General features: G+C 41.6%; 1 protein-coding gene across 1 annotated transcript in view; it reads right to left on the bottom strand.

The window, feature by feature from the left end:
* The window catches only part of LOC108792524 (chondroitin sulfate proteoglycan 4-like), a 35,327-nt gene extending 14,266 nt beyond the window's left edge, over positions 1-21,061 (bottom strand). Inside the window, exons 1-4 of the mRNA XM_018563317.1 lie at positions 20,986-21,061; positions 12,214-12,377; positions 6,151-9,693; positions 2,972-3,442 (exon numbers count right to left, since the gene is read on the bottom strand). Coding sequence (XP_018418819.1) covers positions 2,972-3,442; positions 6,151-9,693; positions 12,214-12,377; positions 20,986-21,061 — 4,254 coding nt within the window. The remainder of the gene's footprint in view (positions 1-2,971; positions 3,443-6,150; positions 9,694-12,213; positions 12,378-20,985) is intronic.
* Positions 21,062-21,499: the final 438 nt, after the last annotated feature.

Genomic DNA, 21,499 nt, shown 5'->3' with positions numbered 1-21,499 from the left:
TGTTATTGGAAGGATCATGGGTGAAACTAAAAGGGGGGAAAGCCTAAACAAAGAAAACAAATGCAGTTACCACATTTAAGTATTGTTAAGCTGCAATATTATTGTTTTTGGTTTGGATATGCTTCAACTCGTGTTTTATGTGCAGTTTCCAGTATATTTAGAGCTGAACTACAGGGAGATACAAAGACGCAAATTAAAGAGGAACTTTACCCATATCTTTAAAATAACAACAAACACAGCTTTAGAAATGTTTAGTAATGACAATCTACAAACACATACTTCTAGATAAATGCCGGCTTTGTATGCTTTGCATTCCCTATTTCTCTTTTCTTCCCCAGTCTTCTGGCAGTGGACATGTAAACTAAGGGCACATTACTAGATCTCCCTTTACTTCCTGGATTTCTGGCACGTGACTAGGACATGTGACCATGCACATCATCTCAGGGGAGGAAAATGCCTTTCCCTGAGATTTCATGAAACTACAGATGAGATTTCCCAACAATGCTATGCTGATGTAGCCTTCCCAGGATGCAAAGCTTGGGCACGACTACATCATTTGTGCCAGAACTGGACCAGGAAGTAGATGGAACTCTATTTGTAAGTAAATTAAAAACAAGTTTGTTTAACTAAAGAATGTAAGATGATTTTATATCAGCATGCAGCGCTGTATGCTGATGGTATTTTTAATAAAAGGGGGTACTGGTCCACTTTATCGGAGCTTTGTAATCGTAAATATACCTTTAAATTTATTTTTAACTAAATATAAGAAGTATCTAAATTTTACTCCATATTAGCCTATGGTCCCTGTGTGTGTTGTAACGTAGCCACCGCTCCAAGCTTACTCCTGTGATGGACTACATCTTCAATACAAATTAGTAAACTAAACATGAGATTGTAGTCCATCACGGAAGTGAGCTTGGAGTGATGGCTACTTTATAACACACACAGGGACCATGGGGAACAAATGTAGCCACCCTCCAGAAGGAAGGACAGTGTCAGCACCAATTCGGAGATGATTTGAGGATCTACAGCCGAGTGATACACAAATAAGATACATTTTTGTTACTAGTTAAGGTACGTGAATGTATTTTTAAGATTTAACTCCTGAGATCAGTGTCACTTTAACAGACCAAGCTGTTCAGCAAAAGTGGCAGATAGAGGGTTGAGACAAACCATTTATCTCTGACAGGGGTGCTGCTGTCATGGTCATAAATTAATAAATATAAAACCTTTAGCCCAAAAGAAAAAAGAACCTGTTGCTGTAACTGCTTAAAAAGTTTTAGATAGAGTTCAGATTTAATTTGTTAGTCAAGTCCATCTAAATCTGCTGTCCATCTAACACTCCTCTCTCCACAGGTTGACAATGCTGCTGTCCAAGGGTGGTTCTGTTGCTCCTTCAAAAAGTGGAGCAACCCCTTAGGGACCATGTGTTATTGGAAGGATCATGGGTGAAACTAAAAGGGGGGAAAGCCTAAACAAAGAAAACAAATGCAGTTACCACATTTAAGTATTGTTAAGCTGCAATATTATTGTTTTTGGTTTGGATATGCTTCAACTCGTGTTTTATGTGCAGTTTCCAGTATATTTAGAGCTGAACTACAGGGAGATACAAAGACGCAAATTAAAGAGGAACTTTACCCATATCTTTAAAATAACAACAAACACAGCTTTAGAAATGTTTAGTAATGACAATCTACAAACACATACTTCTAGATAAATGCCGGCTTTGTATGCTTTGCATTCCCTATTTCTCTTTTCTTCCCCAGTCTTCTGGCAGTGGACATGTAAACTAAGGGCACATTACTAGATCTCCCTTTACTTCCTGGATTTCTGGCACGTGACTAGGACATGTGACCATGCACATCATCTCAGGGGAGGAAAATGCCTTTCCCTGAGATTTCATGAAACTACAGATGAGATTTCCCAACAATGCTATGCTGATGTAGCCTTCCCAGGATGCAAAGCTTGGGCACGACTACATCATTTGTGCCAGAACTGGACCAGGAAGTAGATGGAACTCTATTTGTAAGTAAATTAAAAACAAGTTTGTTTAACTAAAGAATGTAAGATGATTTTATATCAGCATGCAGCGCTGTATGCTGATGGTATTTTTAATAAAAGGGGGTACTGGTCCACTTTATCGGAGCTTTGTAATCGTAAATATACCTTTAAATTTATTTTTAACTAAATATAAGAAGTATCTAAATTTTACTCCATATTAGCCGCTTGCCATCCCTGCACAGCAAGGCTGGAGTGTGAGAGGAAGAAGCAGTACTAGAAGTCAGCTCATGTTCTGACAAGCATGCTGATGGGAAGAGAAACCAGAGAACCATGAGATGAATTCATCACTATGCTTTTTCTACTTTCACTGTCTAGTCACAGGCTGGGACGATTCAAGGCCACCTAGACACCGAGGAAGGGGGTTAAATTATGTTGTCCAACAGACTGAGGGCATCTAGCAGGAGACAAATGGCACTGTGGGCAAAATCTGAGGATTGAACTTGAGTATTATGGCAAAAGCAGGTTTTATCTGTTATTTTATCTTTTAATGGGCTATTCCTGTTTATTTATTTGCCTGTTCAGCTTTAAGTTAACATGCTGATAGAAATGATGTAATCTTGAATTGTTGACCTTATGACAATACAGCTGCATGTCTGTCATTAGCTTCTTTCACTTACCTGAAACAGCCAAGCAGCAAGTGAAGTCACAGCAAAGTCAGAGCTGCAAATATGTAGACTCTTTCAGGTCGGTTACTCAGGAAATAATAAAGCCACTGGACTGACATGGCAGCTAGAAAGCTACAACATTTTAGGAGAGGTCAGTAATGGAAGCCTCCATTTTTTTTCGCAGGTGCAAAATTTATTGTGCAGGTTTTAATTACACCAAAACAAACAATTGTGACGAGTTTGATCATCTTAATTTTTTTCAGTTTACAGGAATGTGTAACTTAGATTTTCAATATCGAACTTACCTGTTTTTTGGTAAAACTTGATAGCTTTATTCCAGGAAATCTAGTGTTTTCAATGAAGCCATGAGCTGGAGGGTCAAGTAGAACAAACTCAGAATTCAAGTTCTGAAAATGTTTGCTAGGTATATGCAGGTATTCCTGTGTTAAGGCTTTGGATGCTCCTTCCTTGACTGTAATATTTTGAACCTCCAGTGGGATATGGATTGGGATTATATCCACAGAGACGGTTATACCCATTATCTCTCTTACACCATTGGTCAAGTCTAATTCAAAGTTGTCCAGTAACTGGCCAGCCTCGGTCTGCACATACTGAATGTCTTCATTGTTAATATCTTCCTGTGTAAACACCATCACAGACTTTGGATCATCAGGAAATCGGAATACCAAGGACTCAACTCTACGTATATATCCATATTTTGGAAGTGTAATCACTGTAAAAATCATTTCACCCGGTGTGTTATCCTCATGAAAAACCTGAATAAGAAATAAATTTAGGAAGAAAATCAAATAATAGCTACAGAATGTTTAGATATATTTTACTTGAGACTTTAAAAACAATCTTATTTAGAACACTAACAAAAACAATTAATATAACTGATGCACAGTTGAACCTTATTTAGAGCCTGTGTCTATGTGGGGATTTGGACAGGTGGTTAGTTGTAACTCCGCCAACAGATATCACAGATAGCCTGTGTCAACGTTTTCCATCATCGATTCGTCGGCTATCAATTAGAAAGCCTGTTCGCGGCTCCATACACAAGCTACGCACGCCACGCATGTCACGCACACGCTAAGCCGGACACGCCCGCAGAGCACGCTGCCGCTGCGACTTACAGGGGTTCAGAAACAGGTAAGGGGGACCTGTTTTAATGTTTCCTGTTTAAAAAAAAAAAGCGGCACACTGCAGAACACCAGCAGCTATAGAGGAACACCAAATCCCAGCAATAATACAGTATACAGCCTATAACTGGTCAGTGGTATTCTGCATTGCGCCTTATAATCATTATACAGCAACGGAGAATACCACCAGCTATAGAGGACTACAAATCCCAGCAATAATACATTATATACAATGCAGAATACCAGAAGTTACAGAGGACTACAAATCCCAGCAATAGTACATTATAGTATAAACTACTATTGCTGGCATTTCTTGTATTCCTATATAACTGCTGGTATTCTGCATTGCGCCGTATAATCATTATACAGGGCCTTGCAGAATACCGCCAGCTATAGAGGACTACAAATCCCAGCAATAATAAATTATACAGCGCAATGCAGAATAACGCCATCTACAGAGGACTACAAATCCCAGCAATAGAACACTATAGTGTACTATTGCTGCGATTTGCTGTATCCCTCTAAAGCTGCTGGTATTCTGCATTGCGCCGCTGTATAATGTACTATATTGCACACCACACTTTTTTTTACTTCCACCGCTCCAAGCTTGCTCCCATGATTGATGGACTACAATCTCAATACAAACTAGTAGTCCATCACTGGAGCCTTTTTTTTTTTTTTATCCCATTAACCAAACTTAATAATCGGCCAACTAATCGATTTTGAAAATAATCGTTAGCTGCAGCCCTACTGATCATGTGACTTTGTGGACCATTTTTCCTTTTCACGTTTTTTTTTATATCCAGGTAAGCTGAAATACATTTTACACAAGTCCTGCTTCAAGGCAGCTAACCCTAGATAATGGCTACATATTAGAAGTGCAGGTACACTGCACATACCAAAGGTCTGATTTTGTTGAAGAAAATGTTCCACCCTGAACTGATATTTTAGCTACAATATGTCAGAAGGGGGAATAAAGGCTGTGACACACTGCACGCGAAGCAGCACAGAGCAGTAACGCGCTGCCTTCGCGAGCAGTGTGTCATGTAATTTTCTCCCCGGCACGTCAGCTTGTGAGAGCCAAACGGCTTGCACGTATAAACCAGCGCGTCAGGATGCGACGTCTGGCCGGTTGTTACGCATGAACCGATTGGCTGAAGGTGCAGTCAATCATCTGCCTGCACTCCGCTCACACACTGCACGCAAAGCTCCATGCCAGACAGCTTTGCTTTGCTCTGCACGGCTTTGCGTGCAGCGTGTCAAGGGCTTTATCCTCACATCTCCTGAGGACTTTGGCAGACAGAGCTTTGTACAGTCCAATACTTTCTGTTTCCCGTTTCTTTCAATGCATTTTGAATGATAGGTAGACCTAATAAAGGAATACCCTGCAACATGGCAGTAAAGTATGCAACGGTTTTACACCTTTTATTTTCTGATGGATTTGAAAAGGAATTAATATAATAAAAGAGCTGTACTTACTTTACTGAAAGTAGGATGAAACACTTCTATACTTTACAGCTTAAGACAACTCCATCTTGGCCTCTATTTAGATCTGCAGGTGTTGTGGTGTTGCACATGTAACCAGCTATGACACCAGCCATTGAAGGTGCATTCACACCAAAACTGGAAGGAAATCGCAAGTCAATGGAGAATCTGTTTACTTCCAATTGTACCTTGAATTTCCATCTAATCCGTTTTTCAATGGATGCCAACAGAAAAGCGCTTAAAAATGAATGGATGTGAATGAGACTAGTTCACACCAGATCCGTTGCGTTGCGCTGAAAAATAGTAGTGCATGTTCTATGGAGCGGTTTGAACTAGCCCCATTCACACCCATTCATTTTTCGGTGCCCATCTGTAAGCATCCGTTGAAAAATGGAATGCAGCGCAAAAGAATGGGCCCCCGAAGTGCTTGAAAGTCCAGTTAGGTGCTAACTTAGGCCAGAGGCAAATGGAAAAACTGTTAAATTAGCAGTTTAGTTCCACTTTAAATACTATCTATTCAAACAAAAATGCAAGTGCTGAAATACTTATATACAAATGGTACCATGTTTGCCTGTTTTCCAGCAATCCAATACTACCTCATGCCTTCAAAGAGGTAAGGTATGGTATATGTGTGAGGCAAAAGTATTAACTGGCTATCTGCCAGAAATGCCAATCTGCACCACTCCTTCACAAAAGGTCTACACCCTTGCCATGGCTATAGCCATAGTGTTGATTGCAGGTAATCATTTGACTGCTACTTATTATTATGAGCTAACACCAAATGGGAGGGAAAGGGGAAAAGTACATTTACTTTAGGACACTTTACAATAACCAACCACAGATTTCAATGTACTTACTTGCAACTTGTCTTTGTCAATTTTAACCGGCTTTCCTTCTTCAACCACAAGGGCCTTCAGGTTTTGTACGGTCGGAGGTCTCTGGTGACTTTCCAAATAACCACGGACTTTAATCACAACTTCAACGGACACGGAATCAATTTTCACAGTGACATTAAATGCGTCAGACAGATGAATGCTGTCGTCATGCCTATAAGCCACATGTCCATTTTTTAAGTCTTCATGTGTGAAAGATCTTAAAACCTGTTTTTTTGTAATAATTTTTCCATGTTTTGGTGGCAGGCTTATGTCATAAAGAATGTCACTCTCACTTTTTACAAACATGTTTGTTTCAATGCTAAAGTTGGCTGCTGTTATTATTTTATCCTTCCCTTTCTGGACCAACAAACCAGTATTGTTTATTACTTTAATGAAGGGCTCAGATGCAGTAACTTCCAGTAGTGAGGATGTGTAATGTTTTCCATCAGTTACGAACAAGACAAAACGGCCATAAGCCCCGCCATGGTGAATAAAAAGGACGCGTTTATTTTCCAAGTCATCCTGGGTGAAGTGGTAAAGCTTTTTAGACGTATCATCATATGAAACAAGATCTCCATTTGGAATACCACGTCTGGTATATAGTAACTGCCCATCATCAAAATCTGTATCAGGATCATGGTAGCACAAGTCTTCCAGTGTTAGCAACCTCTGACCATTTCTGACTACATGAAAAAGCTGATCAACCACACGGATGGGCTTCTCATCATTTTTCAACTCTATGGATATGTTAAAAGTAAATTCAGTGGGAACTGGATTGGCATCCAGATCACGGGTTTGCAATTCAGAGGCCACAGAGGATGCAAGAATGACAAAGGCATCCGACACCGTTTCTGAGTTGTCATGGACATACATGAGGCGTTTACCCAAGATATCTTGTGTGGAAAAGACCGTAATGTTATCATTGCTGGTTACAGAAGTGGAAAAATTAATCAATTTAAGTTTACCGTTGAGTGGACTCTTCAAAACCTTGAAGGAAAATGTTTTATTATTTAAAGTTTGCACAAACAGCTCATCTTTGGTTATAAGTTTTGTCTCGCCTTCTCCTAATGACAATCCTTTGTTTGTCAGAATGATGCTATTCAAGTCGGCCTTAATAAATATTGTAAAGTCATTTGGCTGAGATTGTGCATATTTTGTGAACATTAGGAACTTGAAGAAATCTTGAGCATCTTCATGATGTCGGTCATGTAACTTGTATTCAACATTTCCCTCTATAATATCCATCTGATTGAACACACTATTTTTGCTTAAAATTTTATTTTTACTTAGAATATTTCCTTTAGTTGGCACCGATTCTAACTTAAAAAACAAATCTTTATCATTTACACCAATTCCCTCCACTATGGCATGTAGGTTGTCAGCACCAAAAATAGCCTTCTCTTTGTTCTCAATAGTCAAAGGAAAGTTTTTAAGCAATGTATATTTAAGCCACTTTACTTTAATTGGAAATATTAGTTCTTCACTAGACTTATTGGATATGGTGATTTTAAATTTAAAATGTTCTTTCACATCAGCTTCTTGGATCTCCTTGTAAGTATTATGGTATCGTATTCTCTCTCTTTCCAGAGAACGCTGAGTAAATGAGGCTGCTGGCTTCCATTCATTTGCAGAACTTCGTCTCTGGATGTGACCAAACTTTGGCATTTCAGTAACATCATACTTAATTTCTATGTCCTGGTTCAATGCATTGGTTTCCACTGCCAAGTTGCTTGGCTGAAGTAGCACACTTCCACCTTGAATCACTTCGATGTCTGTTTTATTTGCCAATTTAAATTCTAGTGGTATGGCCAAAATTCTCAGCACCACTGTATTACTCACTTTATCACCATCACTAACCCTTAATACAAGTCTGGCATTCTTGACTCCACGGTGGACATAATATATGTTGCCTTCAAGCAAATCAGAATAAGAAAATGTGGTTATGGCTTTTTCTGGATCTTTAATGTTTTCTAAAAATCCAGCATCTACATTCAAGTTACCAAGGACTACCAGGTGTAGGTTCTGCGGCTCCGAATCCACATCGTAAATTTTTAGCAGATTTCCAGTGAGCCTTTTCTTGGAGTTTTCCAATAGAGTAAACAAATTTCCTTCTGGCAAAGTAAGCTCCGGTGCATCATTAGAGGGTGTCACAGTTATATTAAGGACATACAACTTTTCTCCACGAAGAAAGGGCAGCATCTCATTCTTGCTATTCGTGGTAACAGAAAAGCTAAACTGATCACTTGATCCTTCAGAGCCATCATGAGCATAAGTAATTCTTCCATGCCATAGATCTAACATGGTAAACATACCCTTTTCTTGTTGTGAAGAAACATCAAACTTCAACTGGCCATGCAGTGGGTAATCAACTACATTAAATAAAATTTGAGACTGCCGAATACCAAGCTCCCTAAAACTTAAATTCAATTTTATGTGTTTAGACTGCAGGGTACCTTTATTACCTTCCTGAACCACCAAATTAGTTAGGGTGATAAAGATATCATTTTCTTTTTTCTTTGTTACCACTGTAGCGATAAGAGAAGTAGTAGGAGCTAATGTTGTTAAAATAACAGTTTTTACTTCCACTGCTGGAACAGGGCTCAGTGCTGCTTCGGTTTTGCAACCAGGTGATATATCTTTAGTGGATAAAACATTTCTCAGTCCAAGCTTAACTGAATTCACCTTTATGTTTTTAATACAGCCTTTAAATGATCCTCCCTTTGAATGCTTTCCAGAGAGTGATGTCAGTTCTAAATGTTTTACCTGATCACGTGAAGCATCACTGATACCACCCACATACATAGGACCATGAGTTTTAACACGTGATGGGAGCAAAGCTTTCTCAGTCTTCTCCCCTATTGTGAGATGAAAATGTCTTGATGTGATTTTAAGTTTGATGTAATGCCATTTATTTTCAGTGATTGAACTTGGGAAATCAAGACGTGCTATATTTTTCCCCTTTCCAATGCTGGCTCTTACAATCCAGTCTATTATTTCTAAAGAAACAAAATCTTCACCTTTTCCAGAATGATACATTAACAAACCTCTTCCAACTGAGGGCTGGAGAAAACACTCCCAGTCGGCATCATCCTCATTATTCCAGCGTGGGAAAGCCAAAAATGACTTGGAGCTGAATAAACTGATAGGATCCTCTTCACTTATAAAGAACTCATCACTGCACCCTAGAGATACCTCATGAACATTTTTCAGACCAGCATATGGTCTAAGGTTAGAAAGTAGATCATATTCATTGAATATAACATCATCCATACATCCCCTGAAGTAAGAATGCATATGTTTTGCATAAGGGACTTTAAGGCTGCCAAGTCCACCAACATAGAGCCCATGCTGTGTGTTGAATGTATTGGATCCGCTAGCAATATCAGATTTTACATGTTTATCGACTGTAAGGATAACATTCGCGTCTTCGTGGCTAAGTTTCAATAAGTGCCACTCCAAGTCATCTAAACGAGGGCCTTGGTCAAGAGAAAGGGCTAGTTCACCCTTTCCAAAATTAATTTTAATCTGAAAAACATAAGAATATATAGTTATTTAATACCTATAACTAGACACTGTTTTGTCATATAATTAATTTATAAATTATCCATCCCCGATTTTAATTATGAATGACTGGATCACAATGCTCTGATTAATGGATATTTTGAGAATAGCCAACAAGATGAAAGAAAAGCAAGAAATGCCCCGTGGAGGATAAAAAGTTTCACAGAAAGGCATTTCATCTTACGGTCAAGTATAATACAATATAGAACTCTATCACTGTATTATTTTTATGCATGGTCACAACTAAATTAAATGATGACTGTGGCCAAGCTATAGAAATGCAGAAGTCCTTCTCTAAGCCAGCTCAGCTCAACCTCCTCCCCTTCCAGCAGCAAATTGACAGCCTTCCAATCCCTATTGTAAATAGAGCAATGAGTGGGAAGCAAGGCCGGATGAGCTGCTGAGATAACTTGAACAATGTGCTTTGAACTTTGAGGATGAATTGTTCCATGGTGCATGCAGACACAGGAGGTAAAGGAGGGCTTTTTTTAAAGTATATTTACTGCTTGTTAAGTGTGTAAATACTTCAATGTCCTTACCCTAGCAACAGGTTCACTTTAAAGTGCATACCAGATCATTACTGATATCTGACAACGCTTTCAGTCCGTTCAAATATACATATATTTTCACCTAAAACCCATGTGGTAGATCAAGGGAAGAAAGAACATTTAATATCTGTGCAAAACGTCAACCCCCAAACAGATGTCATTGCCTAAACATCTTTTCCAGGACAGCAATTTCTGTCAGACAGCTGAACTTCTACTGCCCCCTTACTGAAGTAAAAATAAAACATGGAATCAGCAAGTGCATGGAATGCTTAGCTGTATAAAGAACATCTGGCTGCCTAAGAGTTTGGTCAAGGGGCCAGGTCCGATAGTATGTGCTTATCTTGATGTCAGTTCACCAAGCTGTTAAGCATTTTACCTAATGCTACTTTTGTCATCAAAATTTTGATTCATGTCATTAAATATTAGATATGTGAAGCATGGTGGTGTAAATGTTATGGTTTGATGGTGCTTTGATGCTTAAAAGTCTGGGCAGTTTGCAGTCATTGAGTCAAGTATGAATTTGGCATTATATCGGAAGTAAATTAGGAGTTGTCATAGAGTTTCATGGAGTAGATGTAAGAGGCTGTTGGCAGTTATACAAAACACCTACAAGAAGTAATTTCTGATAAAGGGGGCAATAACAGCTTCTGAGGCCAAGGATGAACTTACTTTTTCCACAGTACACCACTACATCATTGATATTTTTGTTGAATACCCGATTAAAAAGACTCATGTTCCTTGAATTCTTACTCAAGTATTCCAACTTGATCTGTAGGCACTGTTTAGGCACTTATGTTTTCACATGACTGCACACGCAGGCACGTGCACACACACACACTCTTCAGACTGTGGTGGCATCTATAGCCATAATGTTTATTTTTTGAAAGACGCCAGCAGTCTGTATCTGAACACTATGTCATATCTGATATACTGATTAGATGATCGGGAGACACATTACCTGGTTCCCAATTTTTGTTGAGTTCCAGAGCTGTTAGTGGCAGCCTGGTCAGGCAGGTAGCAGCCATGCAGAGCGTCAATAAATAATAAAGATTTACATACCATCAGCACGGGGCTTTGCACATGGAAATGTGAATTTACAGATTGCAGACAGGAAAAGGTTAATGTATTTGTAAAAAATGTAAATCTTTATATTTAATATAAATATATTAATCTGCCTTCATATTAGCTTGCTTTGCAGTACTCCTACTAGAAGGGGGTGAAGCAGTATTAGATAATCAACTTTATTGTTTGGCATAGAGCTCTCAATCTAATACACACTGGAAGAGCACAGGCGTGACTTCATCGGCGTGCTGTACTTCCATCAACAGGCTAAAAAGGAGAGGTGGCCTTAGCTAAGCATCTAAGGAAGCAGAACACCGGCTGTGTGGATAAACACCTCTACCATGATTTCAGGGGGAAAAAGGTTGTTAAATACCTAACACATAGTAGATGTTTGCAGCTAGAAAACAAATAAAAAACATGTAAGTGCCATGACATGTAAATTTGGCATGCACTTGAGATTATGATTGTTGCCAGGAGCTCTGTTTTATTCCACAAAATATTTAGGCTGCTCTTTATTCTTCATCTCAAGCATCTGAACTACATAAAATATTTACCAGAAGTACATGTGACAACAGTATATATACAAAATTAAGTAACAAAACACTTTGAGGCTCATGCACTCGGAAGGCTGACCCTGTGCAATGTGAATTCCAGCATACCCACAACCCACTCCAGGGAGTCACAGTTGCTGTGTACAGTCTCCCATAGAAATCAGTGGTTGTACGCAACTCTATGCAGGTACACACTGGTACTTGCCTACAGCTGTCTAGACAAATACTTGAATGGGTTCAGCTGCCCGTATGCTTGAGCCCTTACAGCAACAAAAAATACTTTGTTTTGGAATATGAATAAGTCTGTGATATTCATATCTTACCTGTACACGACCTGCATGTAACTCGACCAAGTAATAATCATCTTTCCCAGCTGCCAAGAAAAGTAACCCATCTGCCTTGCTGGTTTGGAACCGTAACTGAAAGGATAACTTTGAGAACGATTCCACCGTCTTCAGTTCAACATAACTTTCACCATAAAAAGAAGCTATGGAAAGGAGGAAAAAACATAGATGGTCAATTCAATATAAAAACATCACAGATGCTCGAGACATTAGATATTAGACAAAAGCTACAAGAGTATTGTAATCACAGACGGGCAGCTTGTTAATTTTACTATGGTTGCTTTTAATATTGGTAATTTTAAATATGTAATGTTGTCAGCTTTAATGCATGTTAAAAGTTTAATGTGATGAAGCAGAGTTGGAAATAAAGTTCTCAAATCCTCGTGGCGTAAAACGGTGGCCAGAGGTGTCAACAGTCTTAATGCATTAAGGCCCCCTTCACACCTAAGCTGTTTGTCATGCGTAAATCGGTGCGACAAACAGCTCAACTCCAGGAATCCCCTTCATGTCTATGACCCGAATGCACGTCAGCGTTTTGTCGCAAGCAGAAATACGCTTGTCACATGAAATACTACATGCGCTACTGTGTGGCTGATTTCAGCGCGTTCTGTCCCATAGACTCAATAGGAAACGCTTGAAAAACGTGTGGTGTGATTATTTGCGCTGGTATTGTAAAAACTGCTTGTAATCTGCTTGTAAAAACACGCAAAAAAAACCTGTGTAAAAAACGCGGTGAATAGGTGTCGCTTAGGTGTGAATCCAGACTTAAGCATTCTTAAAGCTTAACTTCAGCCCTACCTTTATCCCACACTTTAGCAAGTCCTCTCCTGTTAAAAATGATTACTGTTAATTACTGTAAACTTGCCTCTCCACAATATAACCCTTTGAAGCTACAGCAGCTACCTTGAGCCAACCTTCAATTCCTGTATGAACTACCTCCATTATTCACCAATCACTTCCCCCCCAGATCCATACTGTCGCTAACTTCCCCTTCTAATATCTATTAGCTTTCTCTGCCATCAATTATTATGTTCCTGAGCTTTATGTGAAAGAACACATTCCCAGCATCTCTTTAGACATGTCTGCAGCCAGTCAACCAATCACAGCTAAAGTGTGCAGCACCTATTGGCTAGCAGGGAGAAGCAAGCACATCTCAAGGGATCTTGGGGGTTGTGTTATTTCTAAAGATAGGAGGTAGAAAACTGTGACGTAAATATTGGCCTTAGAATCATTGCTCTCACTCCGGCGTGCACGGCGATACCCAACATGCGTATCGCAATTGTCGTTTTCGTACGTAGGCGCACCCGACGCATGTTTACGTGACGGCGTGTGTGCTCGCAGGGGAGGGGGGACTTCATTTTTTTTTCTACATTTAATTTATTTAAGATTATTTTAAAAACTGTTTTTTTTAAACTTTAATTACTATTACATACATGGGCTTTCAAGCCCATGTGACAGCATAATGGCAGTGACAGGTACTATTTAAGGTGATGCTGGGGGTCCAAAAAACCCCCAATGTCACCTTTACACTCTAAATAAGCTACTAAAGTATAGATTGCACTTCAATAGCTTATTGCTGGGCTTCAGGAGTCCAGCACTGACAGCTCTGTGACCATAAGTGATGCAATACGTGTCGCTCCCGCTCCCATAGTACGGGGAAGGGATCGGCGCACGGATGTTCGTCGCTCTCCTCCCCAGCTTCCCGCCAACACCCGGAAAGCCCCGGCCCGTAGGAGGGGCAACGGAGCCCAGCAAACAAGGCGGGGGTGTCAGGTGGGGGGAGGTGACCTGGTTACCGGATCGTATAGAAGCTATCTGGCGTCTAAAAGCCGCCGGGAGTCTGTGTAACCCCTTCCGACTTCACTACGGGATTATCCCATCATAGTTCGTGAGGGGTTAAAGTCCATTTCCACCTTTGTAAGAGTTTAGCATTTATTTTGGTAATGTAGAAGTGCAGTGATGATGTATACACGTGCACATTTTCATGACTCACATTGTAGGCTTTCATCATTCTCAGGGCTTGAAAAATCTACACGTCCGACCGGGTGCTTTACATTCAAGCGATCGGGCGTCTCTAGAGACGCTCGATCGCTTGTATTAGCAGCTGTCACTGCCGTTGCCGGTCCCGAGATCCACTGGGCCCGATGCGGCCGGGACCGTCACGGCTCTGTGACAGAAGATCAAAAGGGAGTCTTCCCCAATCTGGCCAAAACTAAAAAAGAAAAAAAGTTTCGCTGGAGTTAGGCTTTAACTAAAATGTTTAAATGTATACCAAATTAAAATCATCAAGGCTTCTAAAGCTACCCAAAAAACAGTGCCAAATACAGTATGGAACCACCTGCTTCCACCATACCCAGCATGCTTGCCACAGTATTCCCAGGAAGAACTGCAACCTCTTGACACCTCATTCGGTGCTCCCTGTTATACTCCAGTATGTGTATGCATAGCTACATGGGGCTTAGAGAAAAAGCCATGATGGAACCACAGAATTTCATAGGCTAGCATCTACATAGATTTACTTAATAGGACAGTCAGGTGGAAAACAAATTTCCAGGATCCGATGTAGACACAGTCAACAGGTAGACTTCTGAGTCACATTGGCTTAATGGTTAGTAGAGATGAGGCTGGGCTTGTTACGAACTCAGTTTGCATGAGTTCACCCAAGTCTGCTCAAAACTCTGACTGACTGCCAGCCCCCCTGCCGACCTAATCGGTGGCGGAAGTTGCAGAGGGGGAGTTCCCCACAGCTTTGTGACGCATAGGTATATTGTGCTTCTCCGTAACTGATTGGGTTGGGAAGTGGGAGTGGTGGTCAAAGTTTGGAGCAGGCTTGGGCAAACTCAGGCAAACTGAGTTTTCACCGAGCCCAACCTCATCAGTAGTGGTTAGCACTTTTGCCTTCCAGCATGGGGGGTACTTGGTTTGAATCCCATACAGGACACAAGCTGCATGGAGTTTGCATGCCCAGTTCTTCAAAGACATGCTGATAGATTTATTGGCTTTACTATGTGTATATATGCATGTGAGATAGGGACCTTGGATTGTAAGCTATTTGAGAGCAAAGACTGATGTGATTGTACATTATGTTTATTTGTTGCCACTATATAAGCACCTGTAATAAATACATTTTAAAGTAGCCAGGTTATATTTTCCTTCCCTTTGCTCCATTGGTCATCAGAGCGCGGAGAATAAGCCCCGAGTAAGCTCCAAGTAGCTCCTCGTCTGAACTTAAGGTGCCCATACACCTTACGATTATCGTACGATAATCGTATGCGATCGACTTTTCGTACGACAATCGTAACGTGTGAATAGAGTGCCCGACCGATAGTACTGTACAATCGTACGACTTTTGGCGGTCAAGCATGTTGAAAACTTTGCTAGATCGTACGATTTTCGTAAGGTTGCTGGCGTTTCCGTCCGTCAAAAGTCGTACGATCTACACTGCGCTTGCGCTAACGAAAATACGGCAAATCATTTACCGCATATCGTCCAGGTGCTTTTAGTTAATTACGGCTAAATTAATCTTGCGATCATCGGGGCAGGATGGGGCCGTCGTACGAATAATACGATAATCGTAAGGTGTATGGGCACCTTTACACCGAGGACCCTCTCCCTGCCTACTTGTGACAGCACTGGAGCATGAAATGTCAACTGCAACCTGGAGCACGGCCAGGTGGGAGGAAGGCGAGGGAGTCACGTGTTCCCCTCGATCCTGAAGTATCAAGTATCTCTCCTCCCTTCTAATAGCAAACAAAGCGAAGGGAAGGCAAATATAAGCTGTTACAGGGGTCGTGCATTTAAGTGAACCTGTTGCTTTGCTCTACACGGACTTCGTTTCAAACACAGCAGTTTTATGTTTAACTGGAGTGCATATTTAATTATGAAACACAGTTATTTATTAATCCAGAGGATGAAAAGCTTTCAAGAGAGATTTAAATATAAACATAATAAAAACATGAAAAGAAACAATGACATGAATTAGTCTACTGAGGTTTATGTGCTGTAGTTTGGTGGCACTTTACCCCTCTTTGACAATGTCTGAAGCCTACTGTTCAGATTTGTACTTTTTATTTAGAGATAATCAAAGGAAAAAAAAGTTCATATCAATGTATTTGCACAATCTAAGAAATGTTAAATTCCTTCATTCCTCTAGTAAAGTGAAATAGTGAGATATTAAACAGATGATATCAACATACATTACTCCTGCATTCCAGGTACTGCTTGTCCAGGCATGTATACACTTAGCTTAACTTCCTTTAATAAATTGCACAGAGAAGAGTCAGCTGAGTACTCCGCATACTCTGTCCCATACCATTGTGTAATAGTTAAATATGATTTAAGAGCTATTCACACTGTCTGGAAGAGGCAGACGGAGACAAAAAATATACACACACACACACAAAGTAACACGGACAGACATACAGGTAAATAACAGACCAAGCCAAACACACAATGAAAAGGCAGATAGAGGAGGACAGACCGCCAAAAAAAAGAGTGCCCATTTAAAGTGGAAATAAAGGGGGAAAACATTAAAAAATGCTGGGAGGTGGTGGGGATTTTTTGGCAAAAGAGACTTGCAAAGTCTCTTCTGTCAAAAGAAATCCCCCCCCCCAGTGATTTTTTTATTTTCTGCGTACACTCCATACAATGTACACACATTTATGACATCTCGAAGGACTGGTGCACACATAGGCATTTTTGAGCAGTAGGAAACGCCCAACACAAAAAAAATCCCATGATTATCAATGATCCTTATTCACACCTGAGCAGAAAAACGCAAACAGGAAACCGCCAGAGGGCAGACACACAGAGAGACAGAAAAAGACAGAAAGACAACAGAAGGATAGAAATCGACAGACACATGGAAGTGGGATGCGCATGGAAGTGGGATGCGCATCCAAGCAAAGAAGAGAAGACTTTCCAAAACTAGGATAGATGGGAACTGTTGCCAAACTTCAATCTGGCACAGAATGTGTTAAGTTTTCCACATACAAATGAACAGTTTCAGACCAGCACGTCTGTATATTTTAGGAGGGTGAATGGGTGTCAGCTGTTGGTCTTTAAAGTAGTAAATGACATCTGCTTTCTAATCCCGAACACTCCTCCGCACATAACAGCTTTCACAACTGTACATGATGGAGGAACTGCGGAAGCCCCAGCGTCGGCAAATAATAACATGTTTAACACTGAGCAATGGGCATGTTAATAAAGCACTGCGCAAACTGTTGGCGCTATATAAATCCCGTATAATAATAATAATGAAACAAAGCAATGAAACAAAGCAATGAGCAGTGATATTTTAGGACACATAGCTGACTTCCTAACCTGTAATTACATAGAATAAAAGTCCATCTCTAAGTAATATTTCAGATAGAGCCAGAGTATGATGGGCTATGCTAGTCACTGGCACTGTATACTTGTGTGTGCTTCAGTGATCACATGCTTCCTGTCATTTTTCTTATCAAAGTGTTAATTTTCTAGCAATATAAACAACTTTCATTAGCAAATAGATCTTGGCACCTACTATCAACAATATAGGTATCATGGCTGGACAAATCCCAGGAGCCAGGTCGCCAATGCTGCTTAAACATTTTTTAGCTGGCGCCTTTCCCCACTATTCAGGCCACTTTAGAGACTTGCTATAGATTTAACTGAACTTCGACTTTAACTATTCCCCAACAAGTGGTCTCTTTAGCGACAGGCAGCCTGGTGGCTTTTATACCTCATCTTGCTCTAGAAAGATGGCGAACACACGGTATTACCTTTCTCGAGGATCTCTTCGACTCAGCGGTTCTGCAAACATTCTACAAAGTTTACTTTTCTCTCATCTGAACTGTACACGTATCTACAAATTGATCATCTCCTGACCACAATGCTTATTGGCCCCCAGATTCTAATGGATACACTTATTTTAAGGTTTATGGAAACTCTCAACCCCAATGTAAGGGAATTTTGCTTTTCTAAGGCCTGTTACACAGCTGAAACTGCTTTGTGAAAACACATACTATGATAAAACGGAAAAAAGATTTGGGAAAGACCTTCACAGACTATCAATGGAAAAAGCAGATCATAGTCCTTCTCTATATTCCCACTACTCCAATCATTAGTAAAGGTGCCCGGGCATACACTGCACGATTCTCGTACGAGAATCGCGGGAATTCCTGCGATCGTACGAGAATCGTGCAGTGTGAATGAAGACGTGTGACCGTTTCTACTGTACGGTCGCACGTCTTTTGTCTAAGGAGCATGCTAGAAAACCAGCCGAGAATCGTACAATTTTCGGCTGGTTTTTAGCATGATCTTAAGATCAATGCCGCACGCGCACACTGCCCGTTCAGCATTGCGGTCATCGGAAGCCCGCCCCTCAGGGGGGCGGGCTTGTGATGATCGCAAGTACGATCTGCCTGCCTAAGATGGGCAGATCGTACGTTTTTAAAATTACTTTACAACCATCGCAAGACTAAGGTCTTGCGATGGTTGTAAAGTGTATGGCCACCTTAAGGCTCCCCGTGAAATGACTGCAGCAAGTCTTCAGACCTGAGAACTCTGAAATCTCATAGCCAGATGAGAAGGGAAGGCAGGGCGATTACCCTCTCTGAGCCTACCTGCCATATACTTCTCCCTGTACTTATTGGACATTTAGTGCAAATGGACGGTATATGTGTAAAGCCCACCCGTTGACCACTTTATACTTATCTCTCCAGATCTTCCTGGCAGTAACAGCAGCCTGTCATGTGACCGCTGGTCCAGAGACTGGCTGCTAGGCCCAAGCACTGCATCACATGCTCCCCTATACTATGTAGAACGGGTATTTTGCTGTGGTTGCCACAGAAGGAGTTGCAGGAGACATTTAAACAAACGTGCCTGCCTCTGGAGATACAGACACTGGAATCATGGAGAGTGCTGTAGATACTCTTTAGATGTCTCTTGCGTCTCCACACGGCAAATGTTGGTGCTAGCAACAGATTCACGCTCCTGTTAAAAACCATACTGGACACATATGTATATATCAGGGGTGTGGAAATTTTGGAAAAAACTACTTGTCCAAGGACTAAAGCGGGGGCCGAATCTACTTGTCCTGATACAAAAAAAATGATGTTAACCAAACCGTATTTAGCAGTGCTAAGAAGCGCTTCTCATTGGTCAATGCCGTCAGGTGACCACGTTGACCGAGTGCTTGCAATTTGCGAGCTAAATTCAGAATACATGGAACAGGTACAGATAGTACACCCCGAAGGACCGGTCGCCGAAAGGTAAGTATAGTGGGAGGGAGATTTGTGCGGCTAATTCCATTTTCCCAAATTACTTGGGAAAGTGAATTTACCCTTTAGGGTTGGTGCAGACCTGCGGATTCCCGGGACGTGCGATCGTGTGCGGTTGCAATCGATGAAAAAAAAGGTACATGTACCTATTTTCACGACATGCACCGCGCAGTGTTTTCAACCATGATCGTGTGGGATCGCCCGGGTGGTATTGAAGCAGGAAAACGCGCAATCTGCCTGGCACGACTGGGGTGCCATTAGAAAATAATGGCACTGACAGTACGATCGGCGGTGGTGTGCGATTCCGTGACCACCCAGCCATCCGCTCGGTTTCGTGCATGATGACCGGTACAATACATATATATATATATACACACACACACACACACATATTCTCATTGAAATGCTTGCATGCCATGCGTTTTTCCTGTGTCATGTGGGCACCTTGGCACACATTCACATGCACAGCAATGAACGGGGCCTCACAGAGGAGACAAAAGTAAGCAGTAGCATGTTTCCAGGAGATCACCTCTGCACCTCTTACTGTACTTGTTCTCATGTTACATTGAATGACTTGTTGCTGCTCATCATCTCATCATTATCAGTATTGTAGATAGGAACAATGTTACACTGATTCAGGCAAATCTGGACCCTGGTAGTTCTAGGTGCGAGCACTGTTAGCTCTGAGTACAGGGGGACAATTCAGCACTGTTAGTTCTGAGTACAGGGGGACAATTCAGCACTATTAGATCTGAGTACAGGGGGACAATTCAGCACTGTTAGCTCTCAGTACAGGGGGACAATTCAGCACTGTTTAGTTCTCAGTACAGGGGGACAATTCAGCACTGTTAGCTCAGAGTACAGGGGGACAATTCAGCACTGTTAGCTCAGAGTACAGGGGGACAATTCAGCACTGTTAGCTCTGAGTACAGGGGGACAATTCAGCACTGTTAGCTCTGAGTACAGGGGGACAATTCAGCACTGTTTAGTTCTCAGTACAGGGGGACAATTCAGAACTGTTAGATCCGAATACAGGGGGACAATTCAGCACTGTTTGATCTAAGTACAGGGGGACAATTCAGCACTGTTAGCTCAGAGTACAGGGGGACAATTCAGCACTGTTAGCTCTGAGTACAGGGGGACAATTCAGCACTGTTTAGTTCTCAGTACAGGGGGACAATTCAGCACTGTTTGATCTGAGTACAGGGGGACAATTCAGCACTGTTAAATCTGAGTACAGGGGGACAATTCAGCACCGTTTAGATCTGAGTACAGGGGGACAATTCAGTACCGTTTAGATCTGAGTACAGGGGGACAATTCAGCACTGTCAGTTGTGGACACAGGGGGACAATTCAGCACTGTTAGTTGTGGGCACAGGGGGACAATTCAGCACTGTCAGTTCTGAGTACAGGGGGACAATTCAGCACTGTTAGTTCTCATGCACTGTTAATTCTCATGCACACGGGTGGGGTTGCAGTGTGATCTTACCTGCTCTGATCTGTAGGCAGCTGCTGCACAGCAGGGCTCCCAGTACACACAGTGCAGAGGTGACACCTGAGGCCATGACTGCTGCGTGCAAACCATGAAAATCCGTCTATAGTCCGCTCCATACACGGCCTCCCCCGACTGCCCCCAGCTCCATAGCCCCGACTGGCCCCCTCCAGCCCGTAGCTTGTGGCCGGTCTGGCAGCACGCAGAGCGGACTGACGTCACCGAGTGTAGGAGAGGCAGAAAGTTTCCTCAGACTAGGGCTAGGCAAAGCTCTCCTGAGATTTCATTACTCCCGGGAGGTGTCTGGAGAGGGGAAGGGAGGGGGGTCTCCGCCATGCTCATTCCCTCTGGAGAGTGTGATCAGGACGGGGAGGGGAAAGGGAGGAGGTCTGAGGCGGACTCATTCCCTCAGCAGTGTGTATTCCCAGAGCTCGATGTGGAGGTTGAGCACGTTGTACACACGTAGCAGGGTTTGTGTACACGGGGCCTTGAACAAGTTCGAGATTGCTTT

Source organism: Nanorana parkeri, unplaced genomic scaffold (genome assembly GCF_000935625.1).
Source record: "Nanorana parkeri isolate BGI_ZX_2015 unplaced genomic scaffold, ASM93562v1 scaffold653, whole genome shotgun sequence".
NCBI classification, from domain to species: Eukaryota; Metazoa; Chordata; class Amphibia; order Anura; family Dicroglossidae; genus Nanorana; species Nanorana parkeri.
The sequence above is the reverse complement of the archived record's forward strand: the minus strand, read 5'-3'. Positions and strand labels throughout refer to the sequence as shown.